The following is a 19,890-nucleotide window of genomic DNA, read 5'->3' on the forward strand; positions in this document are numbered from 1 at the left end:
GGAGCCCTTAAAATATTTGAGAAACACTCTTACCTATAGTATGGTTTCAAGCCAGCAGTGTCAGCTGTTTCAATACTGTACATGCACGTTGAGATTGATGATGCCAGAAGTTCAGAAATGATTAGCTGTGACACTGTGGGCAAAGTGCAGATGTAATCACGATTGAATTCGGATGTGGTGGCGATGGTGGGCACAGGAAATGATGTCTGATCCCCCTGGAGATACCGTGGGCCTGCCGCCCGAGTACGAAAAAGAGCAATTATTAGTGGAACCCATTAGATAACCCCAGCGACAAACACCTCAACCCCCATTAACACGTGTTAAAAATCTCCATATTGTGATAGTACTCATTGCTATATAGTGTTTGTTGCAGTAACAGGAGGATCCATGTCTCCCCAGCTTTTAATTAAACAGTAAATGCATTTTCAGAAACTGAAACAGGGATACCAATTTTGTTCAATCAGTAGCCTATAGAGAATGCAGTCAGGATACAGATTAAACAAGTGGAATTGTATGACTGTTAGAACTGTCGAGAAGAAACCAAATTGTCAAATAAATAATAATTAATTATAATTTATAAAGAACTGTATACTAACTTATCTTCGAAATGTAAAAATACTTTTGGAAGTAATCAGAGTCCAAAAAGTATACTCAGTGCAGGCAGAGAGCCTGTAACAAAAATGGTTATAAACCATTATATTATTAAGTTAAGAATTAGCTTTAACAGGTTTAATTTTTAGGAGAAAGATCAATATAATACCTTAAGTAAAATACTTTTAGAAAAATACCTTTTAATTACCAAAAGAATAGAAGAATCCACATGAAATAAATGATTTTCCAGTAAGGAGCTTATGATGTTTCAGCCAGTTCACTTTAGTTCGGAGAGCACAAAGAATGAATCCACATACAGCCAATTACAAAATGTCTCTCTCCGTGTCACCAAATGGACGCGGTTAATATAGCATTTTAATCAAGATTGGGAAAGCGAATATAACGTTTAAGACGTAAATAATGTTTAGGGGGAGACATGAAGACTGCCTTGCTGCAAGGTCAAACAACAGTTTTCACAGATACACATGTAATCTGTGGCAAATGGGAGAAAAACAATTCTTTATCTGCCTAGGGGAGAAGTGAGATGTACCTCAGTGGGACAGCGTGACATGAAGATACAAAGGCATATGAAAAATAAGTCATAAGGCATATGATTACATCCACAAACAATGTCTTAATAATTCAAAATTATCCATCAATGACACAAAGAAAGATGACACAAAGAAATGAGCAGACAAAATTGAAACTGGAACACAAAGAAATTAAGCTCATAAATAGCTACTCTCTCCTGATTGGCTGACATTTTGTCACCTAGCCTACCTTAAATTGTGTTTTCTGTTTATTAAAGAGCTGGAGAGACAGCTGTTACTGAACAGTGATTTAACCTTTTAACAAAAATATTTTAGTTTTAACCAACAAATATCACTTACACTACCTTAAGTTATGTCTGTAAGTGTAGTCCTGGGTTTCCACAAAGTGCTATTAGCATAATATGTGTTGCTGTCAGGAGAAAACCTATCTCCATTTTTGAGGTTATTGGTTTTTTTTTTGCATAAATCACAACCTTTATGTCTGTGTGCTGTTTAGAAAATATAGTGCTTTGGACAAAACCACTTAACTCCATTGGACCGTCAAACTGTCTAAAGCAACTAACTCCACCACCTCTCAACCTCTCATGGAAGTCATTGACAATATATAAAGTCATAACCCAAACTTTGATGAGGCAGTATTGCTTTGTTTTTTAAAATATAAGGTTTTCTTAATTTCCTGAAAAAATGTATATTTTTCATTTCCTGAAAAAGGAACATTTTGGAGTCGGGTTGTTTCCTCGTGACAGCAGAGATATGTCCTGTTCTGGTTCATTTCCCATATGTCTGTTTGATTCTCTATGGTTTGAATGTCTCAGGAGCAGATTTGAACCGGAAACACATATCAAGGTGTCATATAGGTTTCCGGTTCAAACCTGCTGTCGAGTTAATGAAAGCTATGGGAAACAGGAACAACTAACACTACTGTAGGTGTGGCACCTTTGGAAACCCGGGTCTACAGCTATATGCAACCCTATTTATATGCCACCTTGGCATCTTGGTATCTATTGGTTGATTGTAATCTGAAGTTATCTGTGGCACTGCATTTTAGACCCATGGGGCACTGGGTCTTTTAAGTTCACACCTGAGCACATTAAAGCAAAATGCCTAAAATGTAGACTAAATGTAAAATATTCACCAGACACTGTGTACCGTCGTAATTTTAACCGTTAGTTGTTTTGTTAGTGGCAGTGCAATCATTAGCCAATCTGTCTAGAGTAGACAATGGCACAAAGTGTGCTTAAATAAATAAATGAATACATAGTATTTTACAGATACATTGTATAACTATGATAGATTCTAAATATATTTACATCATAAAACCTTTTTAAACATTTAATAAAACTTATTTTAGTTTGTCATATATTAAATATATGAAATGTATGTTCTCGTTCTGTATGGAAAAGCTGTCTATTGTCTATTAGCTTCATGGTCAGTCTGATGTATGAAATACATTGCTTTGTTGTACAAAGTGAAATCCTAAACCTCATGCTCCAAAGAGGTTTATCAGCACACAGCTTAACCATTGCAAACATCATAATTAGGGATGGAGCTTGTTCATTTTTATTGATAACGAGCACCTTATCGATCAGGCTTATCGAGCCGGGTTCTTATTGAGCCCACTATTGAGCATTTTCTATTATTTTGTTTAATGACAGGAGACGATAAATTCTGAACAGAACCAGTACCTTTTATTTTGGCCTTCAAATATAGAACCTTTCTAACAGACGGAAGGCAATTGACCTTTTTTACCAATAAAATAATAAAGAAACTGTTAACTGCATGGTTAATATGTGTACCGTCACTTTAAAAGCGCTGGTTAGCAGATATCAATACACTTTTAGACAGACATGTTTGTGTCAGCATGGATGATTACATTTATTTCTTGATCGCCTCTTTATTGTTTAAACATGCCATCATGGGCCACTATGCTCGATAACAGGATTGATAATCCTAAAGCTTACTAATAACGGGTGCTCAATAAGCTTGTTTTCCGATTTTTGTGGGTATCGGTTATCGAGCTCCATCCCTAATCATAATGCATATTGTTTCAGTCTCAGTAAAGCTATTTACATTTATATAAAAAGTTAACATGATGAATGATATTCTTCAATTTATTAATGTTAGTAGTAGTGATTGAGTTAATATGTCTTTTTTGAAGAAACTTGTTATTTTATTGACCCATCCATGGGTTCATCAGTTTGGGCTTCAATGTCTTGCTCAAGGACAATTTTAAAACAAAGCCAGGGATGGAACTAGAAAATTCGCAATTTTAAAAAATTGCAGAGTGTGGTTGCCGCAGTGGCTTACATATGCCCCTCCCACTAGTATTGCCAGCCAATTACAATTTCAAGTCACGCCTTAGATCATGCGTAAGTAATTCGGAGGGGATTTAACCCCCGAAATTCATGTTTTTGCGACAAACGGTTACATTTCTCGCATTTGCGGCGCCCCCTATGGATGAAAATGGAATTGCTTTTAGAACTTGGTTGATTGAACCACCCCGGACATGTGATTCAAATTTGGGATGGATTGGACATTCCGTTCGTGATTTATGGCATTTTTGTGATATAGGCCCCTCCTACTAACTTCGGAAGACGATTACGGCCGAACGATACGCACTACCAAAATTCTGCATCTGGTGTTTTAATCGGATATGTCCAGAGATCATGTGTGCCGATTTCTGTGAGATTTGGACGAAATATGTAGGAGGAAAAGCAAAAAGTTTGTTTTGGACAAAATTCAAAATGGCGGAAAATCCATCATGGCGGAAATGGGCGTGGCCTATATGGGGAGATGCGTCATGACCCAAGGAATCCAGGGAAAAAAATATTTTGATTTTACGACCTACGGTTCAAGAGTTATAAGCCAAAAGGTAAAGTGGGCTGTTATAGCGCCACCATGAGGCCGACCTATAAAATTATAATTTTAATTAATTTTAGTCATAATTAAGAAATATCCCTAAAAGTTTTGTAACTATAGTGATTACAGTCTCCGAGGAAAAAATACTTGAATGTGATTTTTTGCCTTTTCCCATTCATGTCAATGGGGAAATTTAATTCACTAATAAATTCATATCAATTAAACTATACAACATTTCTCTTAACAAAATACAAGCACACGATTCCCGATTTTTCCGGTCAATTTGACATATGGCTCAAGTGCGTACAGCGTACAGTGTGGGAGGTATAAAGCGACAAAAAAAAGACTACTGTGAAATAAAAAGAATACGCATGAATAAAGTGTTACAATTACTAGAGTCTGGTTGCCCCTTTTGGGGCAACCACACTAATAAGGGACCTTCCAGTTTCTAGATTGCTGCTCTACCCGAAGAGCCACAGTCATCCCCAATAAGTACCTTGCTTTTCCTGGTAATCATAGTCACAATATTAGTATTGTTATTACTAGTGGTGGTGGTAGAATGAGTATAGACCCCATATCAGGTTGCAATAGAACCCAACTGCTCCAAAGACACAGGAAACACAATGCGTTCCATCAAACTTTCAGTTGAGGTTTGTCTTCCAGTGTGGAGGTAGCCTGGTTAATAAACCAGACCGAATCAGCCGTTGGCAAAAAATAATTGCCTGCTGGCGGATTAAGGTCTGGAGAGGCTCAATTGCACGCCCATTTCCTACACCAGAGGATATGGGATATGGGATATGGGCTACGATTAATGCTTTTGTAACACTTAACTATGCATCCCATGTGTATACATCCCCCAATTGTCCACTGACAACTAATAATTTCCTAATAATAATGACTCAACCAGACAATCCGCTGCACTTCGCCCTCTTGAGATTCTTACTCCGTTTTTCTGTTGAATTTCTTGACCTCCTGTCTGTAAATGACTATATGGGTGGTCATCATAGGTCACCGTGTCATTCAGTTCAAATTCAAAAAAGTTAACAAATCCTACATTACTAAATGAATGGTCAGGGACCACATGCAATACTTCCAGGGACCACCAGTGGTCCACGGACCACCTGTTGAAAACCCCTGGTTTATTCCATTACCAGTAAGTATGTCTTGGTCTCACTAAGTCACTGAAGTATGTAATCTACAGTCTCTACACACTAACACACAGATCAAAGGTTAGCAAGAGTAGCTGAAGTGCACTATTAAACGGTATGTGCTATTGCATAACACACTAGAGTCTGTCCACACACAATGCAAAGTCAGGTGCCAGAATTGTTAAACAGTGTTATAAGTAGATTATAATGCATCTTCACCACCACCCTGACTAAGAATAAACCTGAGGTCATCTTAAAATCGTTTCATATAAGCGTTGTGGTCCAAAAATAAACAAGCTGTTTCTGCGTTATTGTCAGGGAGGTGTCTCTGTATCGTTTGAGACAGTCAGTCACTCATTATGATAGTCTGTTTCTAGCGAAAATGTAGCCTGAGCTAACGTGTTAGGTTTCTGGTCTAGAGGGGCGGGTCGCGGCTGAGATTTGCGCACGCCCTGATTGGAACTCATCGATCTGTCCGTCACCCCCGGCCCCTCCTCTCCCCCCTAGTGCAGCGCTACGTCACATAATTTGGAGCGACGCCCACCCGGAAGGGTTGACTCCCACTTTTAGACCAGAGCGGCCAATGCGTTCCTCCAGGCTTTCAATTTTTGCACCAACAAAAATGAAAGCCTGGTACCGAGGCTAGCGAAAATGTAACTAATTCAGTAGTTCAAGTAACAATAGCGTTTTCTCTCAGTCAGTTGATTCTTCATAGCCAAAACCTGTGGATTTGCGCCAGACTTCGGTGCTCTATATGGGCACATTTCCTAATAATGATTCCTCAATCAGGCAATCCAGTACATTTCCCCTTCTTCTAACTCTTGATTTCCTGACAACCTCCTTGACCTCCGACTCCCTGGTAGTATGACAACATCATCTTAGGTCACCAGGTCATTTCATTTCAAATGACCCGTGTCAGTCCGTGGGACATCGGAATGGGAATCTATAACCTTTCCTTGTGTCACCAGGATATTCCAAACAGCATTGCACGAAGAGATAGCCTGGCTTGACCACTTGACCCCTTTAAATCTCATTGCAACAATGCGATATCAAGGGGGAGTGGTCAAACCACTGAAACTTGTAGGGGTCATTATTGTCCTCTTCCCCCTGGATAGTGATGGGTACTGGGGTCGTCCTTTTATCTATCACCAGCTCTTTGGTCTTCTTGATCAAGAGAAGGTGATGTTGTTCAGCCCAGCTGATGAAGTTCTCCACCTGATGTCTATCACCAGCTCGTTGGTCTTCTTGATCAAGAGAAGGTGATGTTGTTCAGCCCAGCTGATGAAGTTCTCCACCACACCCCTGTACTCCGAGTCCTCAGTGATACAACCCACAATGGAGGAGTCACCTGAGAACTTCTGGAGATGGCATGTTCTTGAAGCTGAAGTCAGAAGTGTAGATGGTGAACAGGAAGGGTGACAGAACAGTTCTCTGGGGTACTCCAGTGCTTCCCATAACCACGTCGGACTGGCAGCCTTGTAACAAGTAATCTACATTGTCTACATGCATGGTTGTTGGCTTCTCAGCAAGCAGGGTGGTGTTGAACGCACTCCAGGTGAGCGTAGGCCCTCTGCAGCATGTAGATGATGGCATTCTCCACTCCAACTTTAGCTCGGTAAACAAACTGAAGATGGTCCAGGGAGTCACCAGAGGGCGTATATAGGTGCTGCAGGACTAGTAGTCCCTCAAAGGTTTTCATGACCTGTGAGGTCAGGACCACTGGCCTGTAGTCATTGAGAGTACTAGGATGCACTCCTCCTTTGGGAACTGGAATGAATCGAATGATGTTGAGGTTGAAGAGATGCCCGAGCACCGCTGCCAGCTGCTCTGCACAAGTCCTCAGAACCCTCGGACTGATGCCATCGAGCCCTGCAGACTTGCCCTGGTGTAGCTCTTACCACAGTATGTATGTAACTATATACCACAGGATGTAGTTACAAAAGGTAAAATAGAATTCTGCCTGACAACTTACACAGAACTGTCCCTGACCTCAAATACCAAGTTACTAAGTATATCCAAAACAAATTAAAATAATTGAAAAGAAACATTACTGAATGCATGCATGGTCGGGGACCACATGCAATACATCCACAGACCACCAGTGATCCATGGACCACCAGTTGAAAAGTTCCCCCCAACCATCACTTTATGGCTTAAAGGTGTTCATGCAGGTGCATCATCTGACAATAGAACAAATCCACTTTTGCTGTGAGTTTTGACATCCCTTTTCTTAGTGTTGTGGACTTGTGGTGTACGGGTGGGATTGGGGGGAAAAAAGAGAGAGAGAGAGAGAGAGAGAGAGAGAGAGAGAGAGAGAGATAGAGAGAACGCAGTGGCTAGCTACATGGATGAAATCAATGGTCAAAGTACATTCAGCAGCAGATAAGATTAAGGTCTAGCTGCAGCATATAGACAATCAAACACACTGGACATGACCACCATGTGGTTAACCAGAGCCCTCAGAGCACACAGCACAAATAGGCATTCCTCATCAGCTTACTGGCCTCTGAAAAAGTGCTTACTAAAAATGCACATGCAAACCGGTTACATACATAGACATTCATTTTATTTGCACACACGGACACATGTACACCACGGACAGACACATTTGCATACATTGCACACACACACACACACACACACACACACACACACACACACACAATGTAGAAACAAGCAAAGGCTGTCCACTCACTGTCCAGGGACTCAAAACCTTCCCCCTCCTCCTCTTACACTCTTTTTTCTTCTTCCTCCCTCCTTTATTCCCTCTCTCCGTTGGGAGGTGGTCTCTGATTTAATCAGTAACCTCAAAGAGGTGTTTCTTTTTGCCTCTAACCCTGTGCTTTCATAGACCGACTGTCACTGCCCCCATGTCGACAAACAGGGCAGCCTCCTTCTCTTCCCCTGTTCCCTCTCTCCCTTCTTCTGTCTCCCCTTTTCTCTCTCTCTCTCCCTAGTCTCTGTCTCGCTTTCTCCTTTCATCTGAATGGAGAAACCGGCCGGTCCAGATCCGGCTGCCAGCCCGCCGCTGGTTGCCGGGGCTCCTGATTCCATGGGGGCCCGTGCTGTGGCCGGGGTTGAGGGAGACGAGACGCCGGCCGACAGCTCCAAACTGTTCCGGTGTGCGTGGTTGCAGCGACTGCTACCTTTGGCCTACAGGGAGGAACTGTATCATGTCCTGCGGCTTACAGGCCCGCTGGTGAGTAGGGGAAAGTTGGGAGCACAGCGGGGGGTGCCGTTAATGCTCCCCTAGTCTGCAGCTGCATCCACGCTGCCCTGTTTGTAGGACAGTCTGTGCACTGTACGATTTAACATGTATATGTGCCCTCTATCCCCATTAGACAAAACAGTACTTTTATCTGATCAATATTTTATTCCTGATGTGCATGGTCATATAATTTAAACTTCCCTGTCTTGTTTGTCTCTCCCTCTCCCTGTCTCCCTACAGCTGATATCTCGGATTCTCAACTTCCTCTTGTCATTTGTGAATTCCATATTCTGTGGGCATATAGGCAACGCAGAACTGGCTGGATATGCACTGGCCTCAGCGGTATGACTTAATACTACTATTACTACTACCAATATTTCTACTACTAGTACTAATAATAATATAAATATTCACATTCACTACTGTAAATGTACATCATGTAAAATCATATGGATAAAGAAGGGACAGATGGGGACAGAGTGGGGCAGAGGGGGACAGGGATCAGGATATTTGTGAGTTTCTCCTGTGGTGGGGGTCAGGGTGAGTGTATTCTGAATTGATGATACAGTTTTCAGATGCAAGAAAGAACATGATATTCAGAGGTTTGTTGACTGACGTACACAGTACAAACCCCACTGTTCATTTAACTCTGTGAGTCTACAAATTAAACCAATGGGGGGGGGGCACTAGCCCCTCCAATGCGTGGCTTTTGAAGATTACGTTATGTGGCATTCAAGTCTATGGACTTTTCAATGTTTGTTCAAAGCTCTTACGCCGTAAATTATTTGCCAGCCAAAGTCTATATGGACTTTAATGTTTGTTTAGGACACTAAATGACGAAGTAAGACACCATATGGCTGATATATAAATAGTGGGTGCCCCTCACTTCACACAAGTGTGATATTTGCCCAGCTTTGTGTCTGTGTGTACATAACACTGCTTAACTCCATAGACTAACTCACACACACTGACTGGTCTGAGTACAGTGCCCTACTTTTAAAGTTGAATGAATGCCTCTCATGTGGCATTCACAGTGGGCGCCCATCACTTCACACAAGTGTGATTTTTCATTTTTTGTATGCATGCCTAATACTACCAAAATACACACGTACACACAGAGACGTGGTGCATTTATAGATGCAGATCGATAATATATATTAACAGAAATAGCTGCTACTTCTGTGAATTATAGTATATAGATACTATTAAGTTGATTGCGTTGTGACTGTGAGCTTACAGATCGGCTATTTGAAGTATTTTTGGTCTGTGACATCGTTGTACAACAAAGCCTAAATTGAGCTTTGCAATAAAGCAAGATTTAGCTAAACTGATGGAGAGAGTGCTCAGAGAACAATGCCTAGGTTGAAAGAATAAGGCCTGGATGTGAAAGCTTAGAACAAACAAAAAGGTAGGGGTGCACACCAGTAGTGGGGAGGTGCTGACCGCAGGAGATGGATGTGAAAGCTTACAATGGTACTAACATGAAATGAAATTTCAACATAATCATGTAGTAAATGTGTAGTAAAAAGTGAAGCCACTTTTAGACTGGCTGACCAGCAGTGAGTAGCCCTCTAATTCAGTGGTTCTCATAGTGGGGTCTGGGGACTCTGAGGCGTGGAGGGGTCCCAGGGAGTCTCCAGCAAAAGTAGTTAATATAGCACCACAATTTAACCACTTTATCCATTTATTTTAGCGTTTCAGAAATAGCAAATGCTTGTGTGTGTGGTTAATGACCGGTTTAAACATTTTACTTTTTGGAAACATGACCACTACTGTGCAGTGTTTGGTCTCATGGGGGGTTATTTCCCAAGCTTACTTTTTTATTTTTCCTGCTGGCTTGTTTGTTCATAAGTCTGGGTTGACAATTCCAGTGGTGGTATTGGTAAACAGATCTTTATCGAGGTGTTAGTGATAGTGTATGTATGGTCACAGGTTATCTCGGATGAGATTACAAAACCACAAAGCTTGAGGTTACTGGTATGTATGAGAGAAGTGGAACACAGTGGCAAAGCTATTGTACTTCTGCTCTGGACCAATAGCCCAGGATGGTCAGCATCCACAGTTTCCCCCCACTATCTCTTTTTTCGCTCACTCCCCCTACAACTTGTTCCTTATGCCTAATTTATACTTTGTTTTATTGCCCGTGTCACTCCACGAGCCTCACAGTAGCACGACAATGTACAGTATCAGTATACATTAGCCTTTCCATCACATCCTGTAACCGTCTCACACACAGAGGGTAACAAAAGTACATTCAGAGCACAATAGTGAAAGTATAAAATAGAGCTTAAGTGGTTAATGGCACTATGGACCATGACTGACTGAAGAACACTTTGGGTTATTTCACCTCACAGTGGCTTTAGCAACATGGCGCTACAGAAGGAATAATGGAGACGACATGCTCAAGGCCAAAATAGTCAATGACATATCTCCAAATTGTTGATTTAATTTTGCAATTGTTGTCAGAACGGTTCCAGAGATAATGTATAGTATTTGTGATTAAGGATTCTTGCCTGTGGGGTTTGATTGTGAATAACAAAGTTGACACAAACAGACTGACTGACAAATACAATACAATTCCCAGTGTTCATTAACTCTGCGTGCACATTTGTACACTCAGGGTTACAAATTGATGAATGAACACTATGGTTTTTACTGTGCAGGAGAGGGACCAGACAGGTGGAGTTGTGGACATGTGCTGTATAGAAGGTTTATTGGAGTGCAGCTCAAAAGGACATTCTACACTCAATGAACTCGAGCTGAGACCGTTAACATGTATTCCAAGGTAGAGAGGTTCAGCCAGATGAACAGACTGTAAAAAAGCGGATTCATGCTGTGGCCCTGTGGGTAGAAAACGCAAAATCAAACAGTGTGCCAGATACACAGCGAAGCGAACTTATTGGTGGACTCATGCAGGAGCAATATTGTCAGGGGGCCAGTCTTCGCCAAATATTGTTACACATCACAGAGAAGTAGCCGATTAGCTGCCGATCAAAAGGACAGCCATGCCCAAGTGCTGGTATATGGCATTGGAATTTGGACCGACGGCTTTTTATTCCAAAGCATTCCAATGGTGCTTATTATGAGTAATCCTAATCTGAACATCTGAACAGCCTATTGAAGTTTCAGAATATTGGGCTGTCATAACAATGGACAGGCCCTTCCCAAACATGGTTGTATGCATCTATTGTCTAATTTTCCATTTTGTTTTCCATTTTGTCAGACTATCGGCGTCAGCACAGCATCCACAGGCTATGGCCTCGGTGTTGCTTGTGACACACTCATTTCTCAGGTGAGCACAGTACTGTATGCTACTATTATAATAATACAACAATAGTTAATAATGGCATCATAGTGCCACCCATGGACAGGGTTTAGTATTGAACTGATATAAAGATGCCCAGACCTTACAGGATGCTTGCTCTTCTACTAGACCTATGGCAGTAAGAACATGAACCGTGTGGGAGTGATCCTCCAGAAGAGCATGTTGATACTACTGCTGTTCTGTCTGCCCTGCTGGGCTCTGCTCATCAACTCACACCGCCTGCTGCTCCTCCTGCAGCAGGAGGAGGAGGTAGCCAGGTAAGTTCACACACAGATGAGACAATAAATACTTTGACAAATTGACCCTTGGTCAACGGAGAGATTGCGCTTCTGGCCTTCAGGCAGCAGGATACTCTGCTACAAATGCATCCACACATATTGTCATTTCCATGATCTATTAATTGGACACCGTATCTCATTCTTGGGTCAGTAGAATGCATGCCTTACAGTACTGTACGTGCATACTGCATGCAAGTAATAATAATGGTTCCTTCGGAATAGAAATGGACAAAGACACATTTAAGGAAATAAATACAAAATACACATTATTTGTACTGAAGTGATAAAAGGTTTGTACTTTTCTAGAATTGCCCACCTGTATGTGATGGCATTTCTCCCTGCTGTTCCAGTGAGTGTATTTTACTAAACTTCTCGCTTCGCTAGAAGCTATAATGAATTGAAATGTTCTGTAAATAGTATTGACTACCTCTGTCATTTTCTTATTACAAAGTATACACTAGCTTTCTTTAATTTGATACCTACAAGTCAGTGTTATGTACAGTACAGGACTTAACAGACATAAGCCTAGCCAGCAACTCATATTGCTGGCTATGCAGCAAGTATACTACATAGCATGGTTCCGTGTTTGGGATTGTATTATACGCAGGGAGGGGGGCTTTGACGTATAGCAGAGCATGGGCGTAGGCGGCGGTTCCGCATGCTCTGCATGCTCCGCATGCTCCACAGTCTGCATGATCCGCATGCGTCACTGTCTATGACTTGCACTTTCCCCACTGAACTGTGCACGTATAAGTCAATGGTATATGTAGATTGTCTGAGACCGAGGGAGAATTTATTCCTGGAAAATATATTTTAGTTCAAATCTACATGTAAGTGTGTTTGTGTTTGAGAGTTCTGCTGTCTGAATATTCCATACCCCCCTACAGGCTATGTTCCTGCATCAACTACAGGTTGCTTACCTTCAGAATCAAGTAAGGTTTCATTACTACGGGCTGTGTTGAGAAATACAAACAACCTCTTTAAGAAATATTGACTTTGGTCTGACTATAACCTCCCCTGTGAATCTAAATTCTATTTTGTTTTATCGGACAGGGGATCATTTTGCCCCAGATGTACACAGCAGCAGCAGCCAACATCATCAACGTGGCTTGCAACTACGTTCTGATTTTCGTCCTGAAGATGGGCGTGATGTAGGTGATGTGCCCATGATTTGCTGTTCCTGTCCCCCATAAGCCCAATTTATGCAAGTAAAAATAACGTAGCATCAACACTTTAAGTCCATAAATTATTAAATTCCTTCCTTTTCAAATGAATTGACTTGTCAGTGTGAATTGTCTTCAAATATATACTAGCTTAACAATACTGTAGGTTATGTTAAATCTGAATATCTACCGGTGGTGAAACACCTGTGTGTGTTTGTGTGTGTGTGTGTGTGTGCGTACGCGTGTGTGTGTGTGTGCAGAGGATCTGCAATAGCTAACGGCCTCAGTTGGATCACCATCTGTCTGCTTCTCTATGGTTACATCCGTTGGAAGAAGCTTCATGAACAGACATGGGCAGGTGAGATGTAACAAAGCATGCATAGTCAATGTCATGCATGCCACACACACAGATGAGATATTAAATAGAGGATTGTCTCGCACTCCATCTAGGCTGGTCCAGTGAATGCCTACAGGACTGGGGTTCCTATATGCAACTAGCCATTCCCAGCGCTCTCATGGTCTGCTTTGAGTGGTGGACCTGGGAGGTGGGAAGTTTCCTTGCAGGTCAGTAATTGAGAGTTTGTATTTGTGTATCCTGACTTTAAATGGCATATATGATATATACTGTATATATACACAGTATATATCATATCATATATGATATATACTGTATATATAGCTCCGTTTTAATTAATATATATATGCTGCTGCGCTTAGCTCATCTCGGAGCTAAGCGCAGCAGCAGAGATAGAGGTTCCAAACGGAGCTATACATATAGTTGTATAAGGCATTTGCAAATAAAATAAATTGTGTTGTCAAGTGTAATAATGGGTTCTATATTAGGCGGTTTTGCTCCGGCGAATATAGTTTTGACGACTCATACATAACTGTAGAGTGTATGGCTTTGCATGCTTCCTGATCTTCAAGCATGATGAGGGTGAAAGTTAACTGTATGACAATTTAGCCCCCTACATATCCATTGTGGAACAATCCAGTGTTCCTTTTTCTTGGCATTACAGTTTGTATTTTGATTGCTGCTATTCAAAACAGTCAGTAATGATGAAACCCCATCAACCGGCTGGATTGCATTGGTTTTAAATTAATGTGTTACTATAATGTTCATTCACATATTACGCAACACATCATGGAGTTAATTCCCATCACACAGGTGCAGAGCCACGAGCTGAACGTCAGCTGTAGTCTGTGCTGTTTTTCTTTTAAATGAGAGATGCCATCAGACCCAAAACGATCTGATCATTCGCCGTAACTGTTGGTCCCAACAAGTCAGCTCGGTCTGTCACGGCCTTAGAGCCGTTGTTTTGAGTATATTGGTTTCACACATATTTGATTTGTACCAGTATTACTTAGTCACAGGTGACAGTTTCTCAGCAAAAAGATTTAATCATAAAAAAATGTAAATGCAAGTGCATTATTACTGAGTGGTATTACTGTTTAGGATTAAATCCTGAACATTCTCTAATACAGGGGTATTGGGAGAGGTGGATCTTGCGGCCCAGCATGTGTTGATGGAAATGGGAGCCATTACATATATGGTATGATCACCTATCATTCTATCACAGTGGTTCTCAAAGTGGGGTCCGGGAACCCCCCAGAGATCATTGAGGGGGTCCCAGGGGGTCATCAGCTAAATTGGTTTAACCACTAACCCTATCTAGGCCTGGCTATTTGATAATGGTCGATCACAAGCTCACAATGAGCTGTCAGCTTGTGCAAAGAAAAACATACAATTATTGGAGGTATTGGAGAACACCTTTAAAAGTAACTGACCTCCGGTATCAGTTCCCTCTAGGTGTCCATGCAGCTGCCTGCGTGCGTGTTGGAAATGCCCTCGGGGCTGGTGACACTCCAAGGGCCATCGTTACCTGCAGAGTGGCTCTGGCTTTGTCAGGTATGAGGAACAGAGGCGTACACACGCACACACACACACGCACGCGCAGTGCGCACACACACACACACACGTTAAATTGTATATTTTTTCCTAGGCATCCTTGCTGTATTTCAAGGTGTTGCTATTGCTGCATCCAAGTCTGTGATTGGCTACATATTTACCTCAGATGAGTGAGTAATGCTTTATTTATACTCTGTGGTACGAAGAAGTATAATCAGACATTACACAGCACGTGTTCCTGTCATATAATAATAAATAATAATAATAATATACCACAATACATTTAATAGATGAAAATAATTGAAATGTCTCCTTTCTATATCTGCAGAAAAATTGTGGCGATCGTTTCAGAAAACCTCACTCTTTACATTTTCTTGCAGTTCTTTGATGCACTATTGGTAAGTTTTGGGGACTTCAGAAAAAGGTTTTTTGTGATGTTTGGGCTAAATATGTTCCTCCAATTCAGCACACGCTACAGCCTCCTGCTGAGTCACTGGTGATTCTATTCTATGTGTATATCGAAAGGCATGTGACTTTATCCCTAGGACCAACCATTCCAAAGACCAACCAGTAGGGGTCAGTATAGTGACAAGACAGCACAAGTCTGTCTAAAACTAGCCTCGGTCCCAGGCTTACTTATCTGCGAAAAACTGGGAGTAAAGGGGGAACATGTGTCATATTAAGTAAAATATCCAATCAAGCCGTGAAAGGAAGGAGTTTTCTCGATCACTTTGTTGGGTTTGTGCTTCTCTTATTTATTTCTGTGTATCTTCAGTGTGTTTGCTCTGGGATCATGGTGGGTGCTGGAATGCAGAAGATTGCTGCATTGTCCAACTTGGTGTCCTACTACGTTGTAGGGTTGCCAGTAGGAATAGCACTGATGTTTGCTACCAACATCAGAATATTAGGTAATGTCTAAATGCACGCACGCACGCACACACACACACACACACACACACACACACACACACACACACACACACACACACACACACACACACACACACACACACACACACACACACACACACACACACACACACACACACACACACACACACACACACAGGTTTAGCAGTACAAGTAGGCCTACACACTAAAATGCACAGTAATATGTCTCACAGTAATATGTCAGCTGTGGTTGTGAATAAGCAACTCATTTTGATATTTTCCTGTGTGTGTGTGTGTGTGTGTGTGTGTGTGTGTGTGCGTGTGTGTGTGTGCGCGTGCGTGTGTGTGGGTGCATATGCTCTCCCTATGTCAGGCTTTTGGCTGGGTATCTTTATTTGTGTCATATTTCAGAGCAGTTTCTTCATTCTGATCATCTTTAAAATGAACTGGAAGAAAGTCACAGTGGAGGTAGGATGTCCCCTAAATCCCATAAGCCTATCTTAATACCTATCTTTGGTCTTACCATTTTCATTTGCCAACAACACACACAGTTTTATGTACTGGAGAAAAGAGGATAACCTGACTTCTTTCTCAACTGAACTGGGAAACAAGTTGGACAAACTGTGTAAGTCAAGATTTCTCTTTTTGAAAACCAAAAGGAGAACACTCAAAAAAGTCCAAACTCAAGCTATATCTATTCGTCACAAGTCTGTCACAAGCAAATACGGTTGATACGTAGGTTAATCAAGTCTTTTTAAAGTGAGTCCCTGCCTGAGTGTTCTAGAAATTTACCCTTTGATGGGACCCCCTTTTCATACACGTATACAGTATTATATTTGTGTTTCCTCATGTTACTGGCTCTCATGTGCTTTTGCAGGCACAAATGCGAGCTGGCAAGACAAAGATTGTCACATCAAACCGTCCTGTTATTCCGCTGGTGACAACAATCCCTGATGTGTCTGACTGTCCTAATACAGTAAGTGTTATTATTGTCTCCACCAGGCCGAAGGCATGTGGGGAGAGTATGTTTTGCACTCCGTCCGTCCGTGTGTCCGTCCGTCCGTCCGTCCGTGTGTCCGTGTGTCCGTCCGTCTGTGTGTCCGTGAGCAGCTAATCTCGGCCACCGTTAACCCGCTCGATGCCACATTTTGCACACACACTCCCTGGATGCCAACGATGAACCTCTGCCCCAAACTTTCCAGAACGGCCTGTTATAGCGCCACCAGGAGGCCGCTTTGTGCAAAACAAGTTTTTGCACAGTACACCTACAGATTTTGTCCAAACATCACGCAAATTGGTACACAGTCTCTCTAGAGCCATTCAACGAAACCGGTCTTTCAGATTTCTCAGACTCCATCCTGATTGGTTAAGATTGGCTTCCAAAGTTCACAGGAGTGCTCAGTTTCAAACAAAATGCTGCAAATCATGAACACATCGCGTGATTTCCGTGAAATTGTGCACCCACATTCCCACTAGGCCGAGGACGAAATGCCACATGAACAATTTCAACTCAGACTCAAGGTGGCGCTATAACTGGCCGAAAAGTGTTTTTACCTCTAACTGCACAGATCTGTGGATAACTTTGTATGCCAACTCCCTAGAGGCCAAGGAAAAACCTTTGCCTGGAATTTTTCACATCTGCTCTTTATAGCGCCACCAGGAGGCCGACATATGTAAAACACATTTTCTATTATTACTCCTTCAGATTTTATCCAAATTTCACGCAAATCGGTATACACTATCTCCATAGTCATGTGATCAACACGGAGCGCCACCATTTCCCATCTTCCATCCTGATTGGCTAAGATTGGCTTCCAAAGCTCACACGATTCGTCCATTTCGAAAAAAGGCCACAAATCACAAACACAGTGTGCAATTTCCGTTAAATTATACACGCACATTTTCACTAGGCCGAGGACGACATGCCACAATTTTTTCCTCAAAATCAGCCTCACGGTGGTGCTATAACAGGCCAATTCCTGTTTTTAGCTATAACTGCATCGATCTGTATACAACTTATGTATGCACACATGGAAAAACATTGTACCTGCATCCCTCCAACACGAACCTCCGGCCCAAATCTTCCTCAACAGCCTGTTATAGCGCCACCATGAGGCCACAACCTGACCTGCCCTGGTGGAGACCTGTGCCGATTGGCACTTTGTCTAGTTTAATAATACTGATCTTTGTCTTTTTGGGGGGGGGGGCGTCTGATTTACAAGCTCACACAATAGCTCACACCATTAGTCTCACATAGCCAGATGTTTCCAACTATTTCTCAAACTCTGAATGCTAGAGTCCGTTTACAAAAATATAGTTTAAAATATCTTTACATTTTAGCTATATATATATATGCGTTCTCCCTTAATCATCATCAACATTTTTGGGAGGCAGCAGTCTGGCAACATTATCCTTCTGATAATTTTGTGACAATGTATATGTATTTTTACATAATGTTTATTATCAATAAAGAGGTCAAAGGCATAGAGGGAACGAAGATCAGACCAAGTATAGAGACGACACCAGTCAAGTTTACTATGGTTAACTTTGTACAATTAAGAGTTATTTTTTTAATCTGTTTGACGAAAGGGTCCTGGTGTCACTGAAGTTCAGAGCAAATAGATATCTGGGAATGCATCATCCCCATGTCATCCTCTTCGTGGATGGAGACAGCATGACTTTTCCATGCTTACATGACTTTAGAAGAGGCATCAGAGAACATGTGGAGGTGGAGGTGATATCATGCATAGTTGCAGTTAAAGTTGTTGTAGAGCAGGCAATTGACATAATGGTGACAGCGAGGGCAGCCCTCTACAGGGCGCCTTGAATTGCTTCTCACAGCATGTCTGCGGTGAGCAAACCGAGTCCCACTGTTGGAGAGACAGTCTGTCATCCAGTTAAGGTATGGTCTACTCTAGCTGCTTCACTCCCACAGCAGTTGGGAACAGAAGGCAGAAACATATCAAAGAACATAAAGTGTCCATATACTAATATTTTGTTGACTTACTGTATGCCAACAACACACCAGGAAGTACATTCTGGCATCCCAGAATAAGTGTCCAGTTTTTGTGTATTCTGTTCTTTTTTAGGACATAAGGTTTTGTTTGTTGTGGTCTTACATTCTCCACCTTTTCCCTTCTCTTAAAGGCCCAGCTGGAGGGTGATGGATTTCCTGCTGGCTACAGCGCTGTCAGCACCCAGGATCGGGATCTGAAACCAAGGCCTGAGATGGATGGCAGCAGCAAGGGCCTCATGGAGACACAGGGAGAAACAGAGGGTGGTAAAAACACACCAGGCATCAAACCCAACTCCAAGCTCTCTCGCACTCAGCTGATCATCCGACGAGGACTCGCCCTCTTGACCACAGTTCTCATCCTGGCTGTAGGCATTACTGTGCACTTTGTCTTCCCCCCACCAGAGGTCTCTGCTCAGAGCAGGAGCAACTTTACCACAGACTGGGCAAATAACTCCACACCAACAGCTTACCTGGAACTGACCACACACCCCTAAGCAGCATTGAATGTATATGTCTTATGGTTCTACGATCACAAGCGGAGCCTTTTAGCCACGTTTCATACATTGCAAAATGCAGTGTTCATTTAACGCTCAGATTTCTCACTCAAGTGAGAAGTCAAACCGAGCAAGTTTGTGGCAATTGATTGGCCTGTGACCCAGCAGACATCTACTAGACTTCTTTTATTGCTACGAACTGCATGTGGGAAAAAGCCAGTATACCGTGTCAAAGGATACAGCAGTTCTCAATTCACCATGGCAGCTTCGAGAGACTGAAAATATATGAATTGAGTCAGCAGGTGTGTACTGCATTACTGAGCACATTCCAACAGAAAGCCATAAAACACAATATCTTCATTCTTACAGTTGATGAAACTGTCTTGTTGTGGTTGGGGTGGTAGAGGAGGGTGGGGATTAAGCAGGACAAACGGTACATGGCAAAAACTGTTTCTTA

The 19,890-nt window shown here is 42.0% G+C and overlaps 2 protein-coding genes across 2 annotated transcripts in view; one reads left to right on the forward strand and one right to left on the reverse strand.

Moving 5' to 3' along the window:
• Positions 1 to 19,890, reverse strand: part of LOC310876386 (ferroxidase HEPHL1-like) — a 260,954-nt gene that overhangs the window by 74,678 nt on the left and 166,386 nt on the right. The gene's annotated exons all lie outside the window — the stretch shown is intronic.
• Positions 8,136 to 19,433, forward strand: LOC310877499 (multidrug and toxin extrusion protein 1-like; the record flags this gene model as incomplete). Its single annotated transcript, XM_083791375.1, has 17 exons — positions 8,136 to 8,348; positions 8,598 to 8,699; positions 11,581 to 11,649; positions 11,791 to 11,939; positions 12,267 to 12,309; positions 12,848 to 12,892; positions 13,014 to 13,111; positions 13,384 to 13,481; positions 13,574 to 13,687; positions 14,609 to 14,676; positions 14,924 to 15,032; positions 15,127 to 15,202; positions 15,361 to 15,430; positions 15,808 to 15,940; positions 16,297 to 16,391; positions 16,801 to 16,899; positions 19,071 to 19,433. 17 exons carry the CDS (start codon positions 8,136 to 8,138, stop codon positions 19,431 to 19,433), a joined length of 1,944 nt encoding a protein of 647 aa, XP_083647501.1.

Source organism: Protomyctophum parallelum, assembly GCF_964188405.1.
Source record: "Protomyctophum parallelum genome assembly, chromosome: 1".
In the NCBI taxonomy this organism is placed as follows: Eukaryota; Metazoa; Chordata; class Actinopteri; order Myctophiformes; family Myctophidae; genus Protomyctophum; species Protomyctophum parallelum.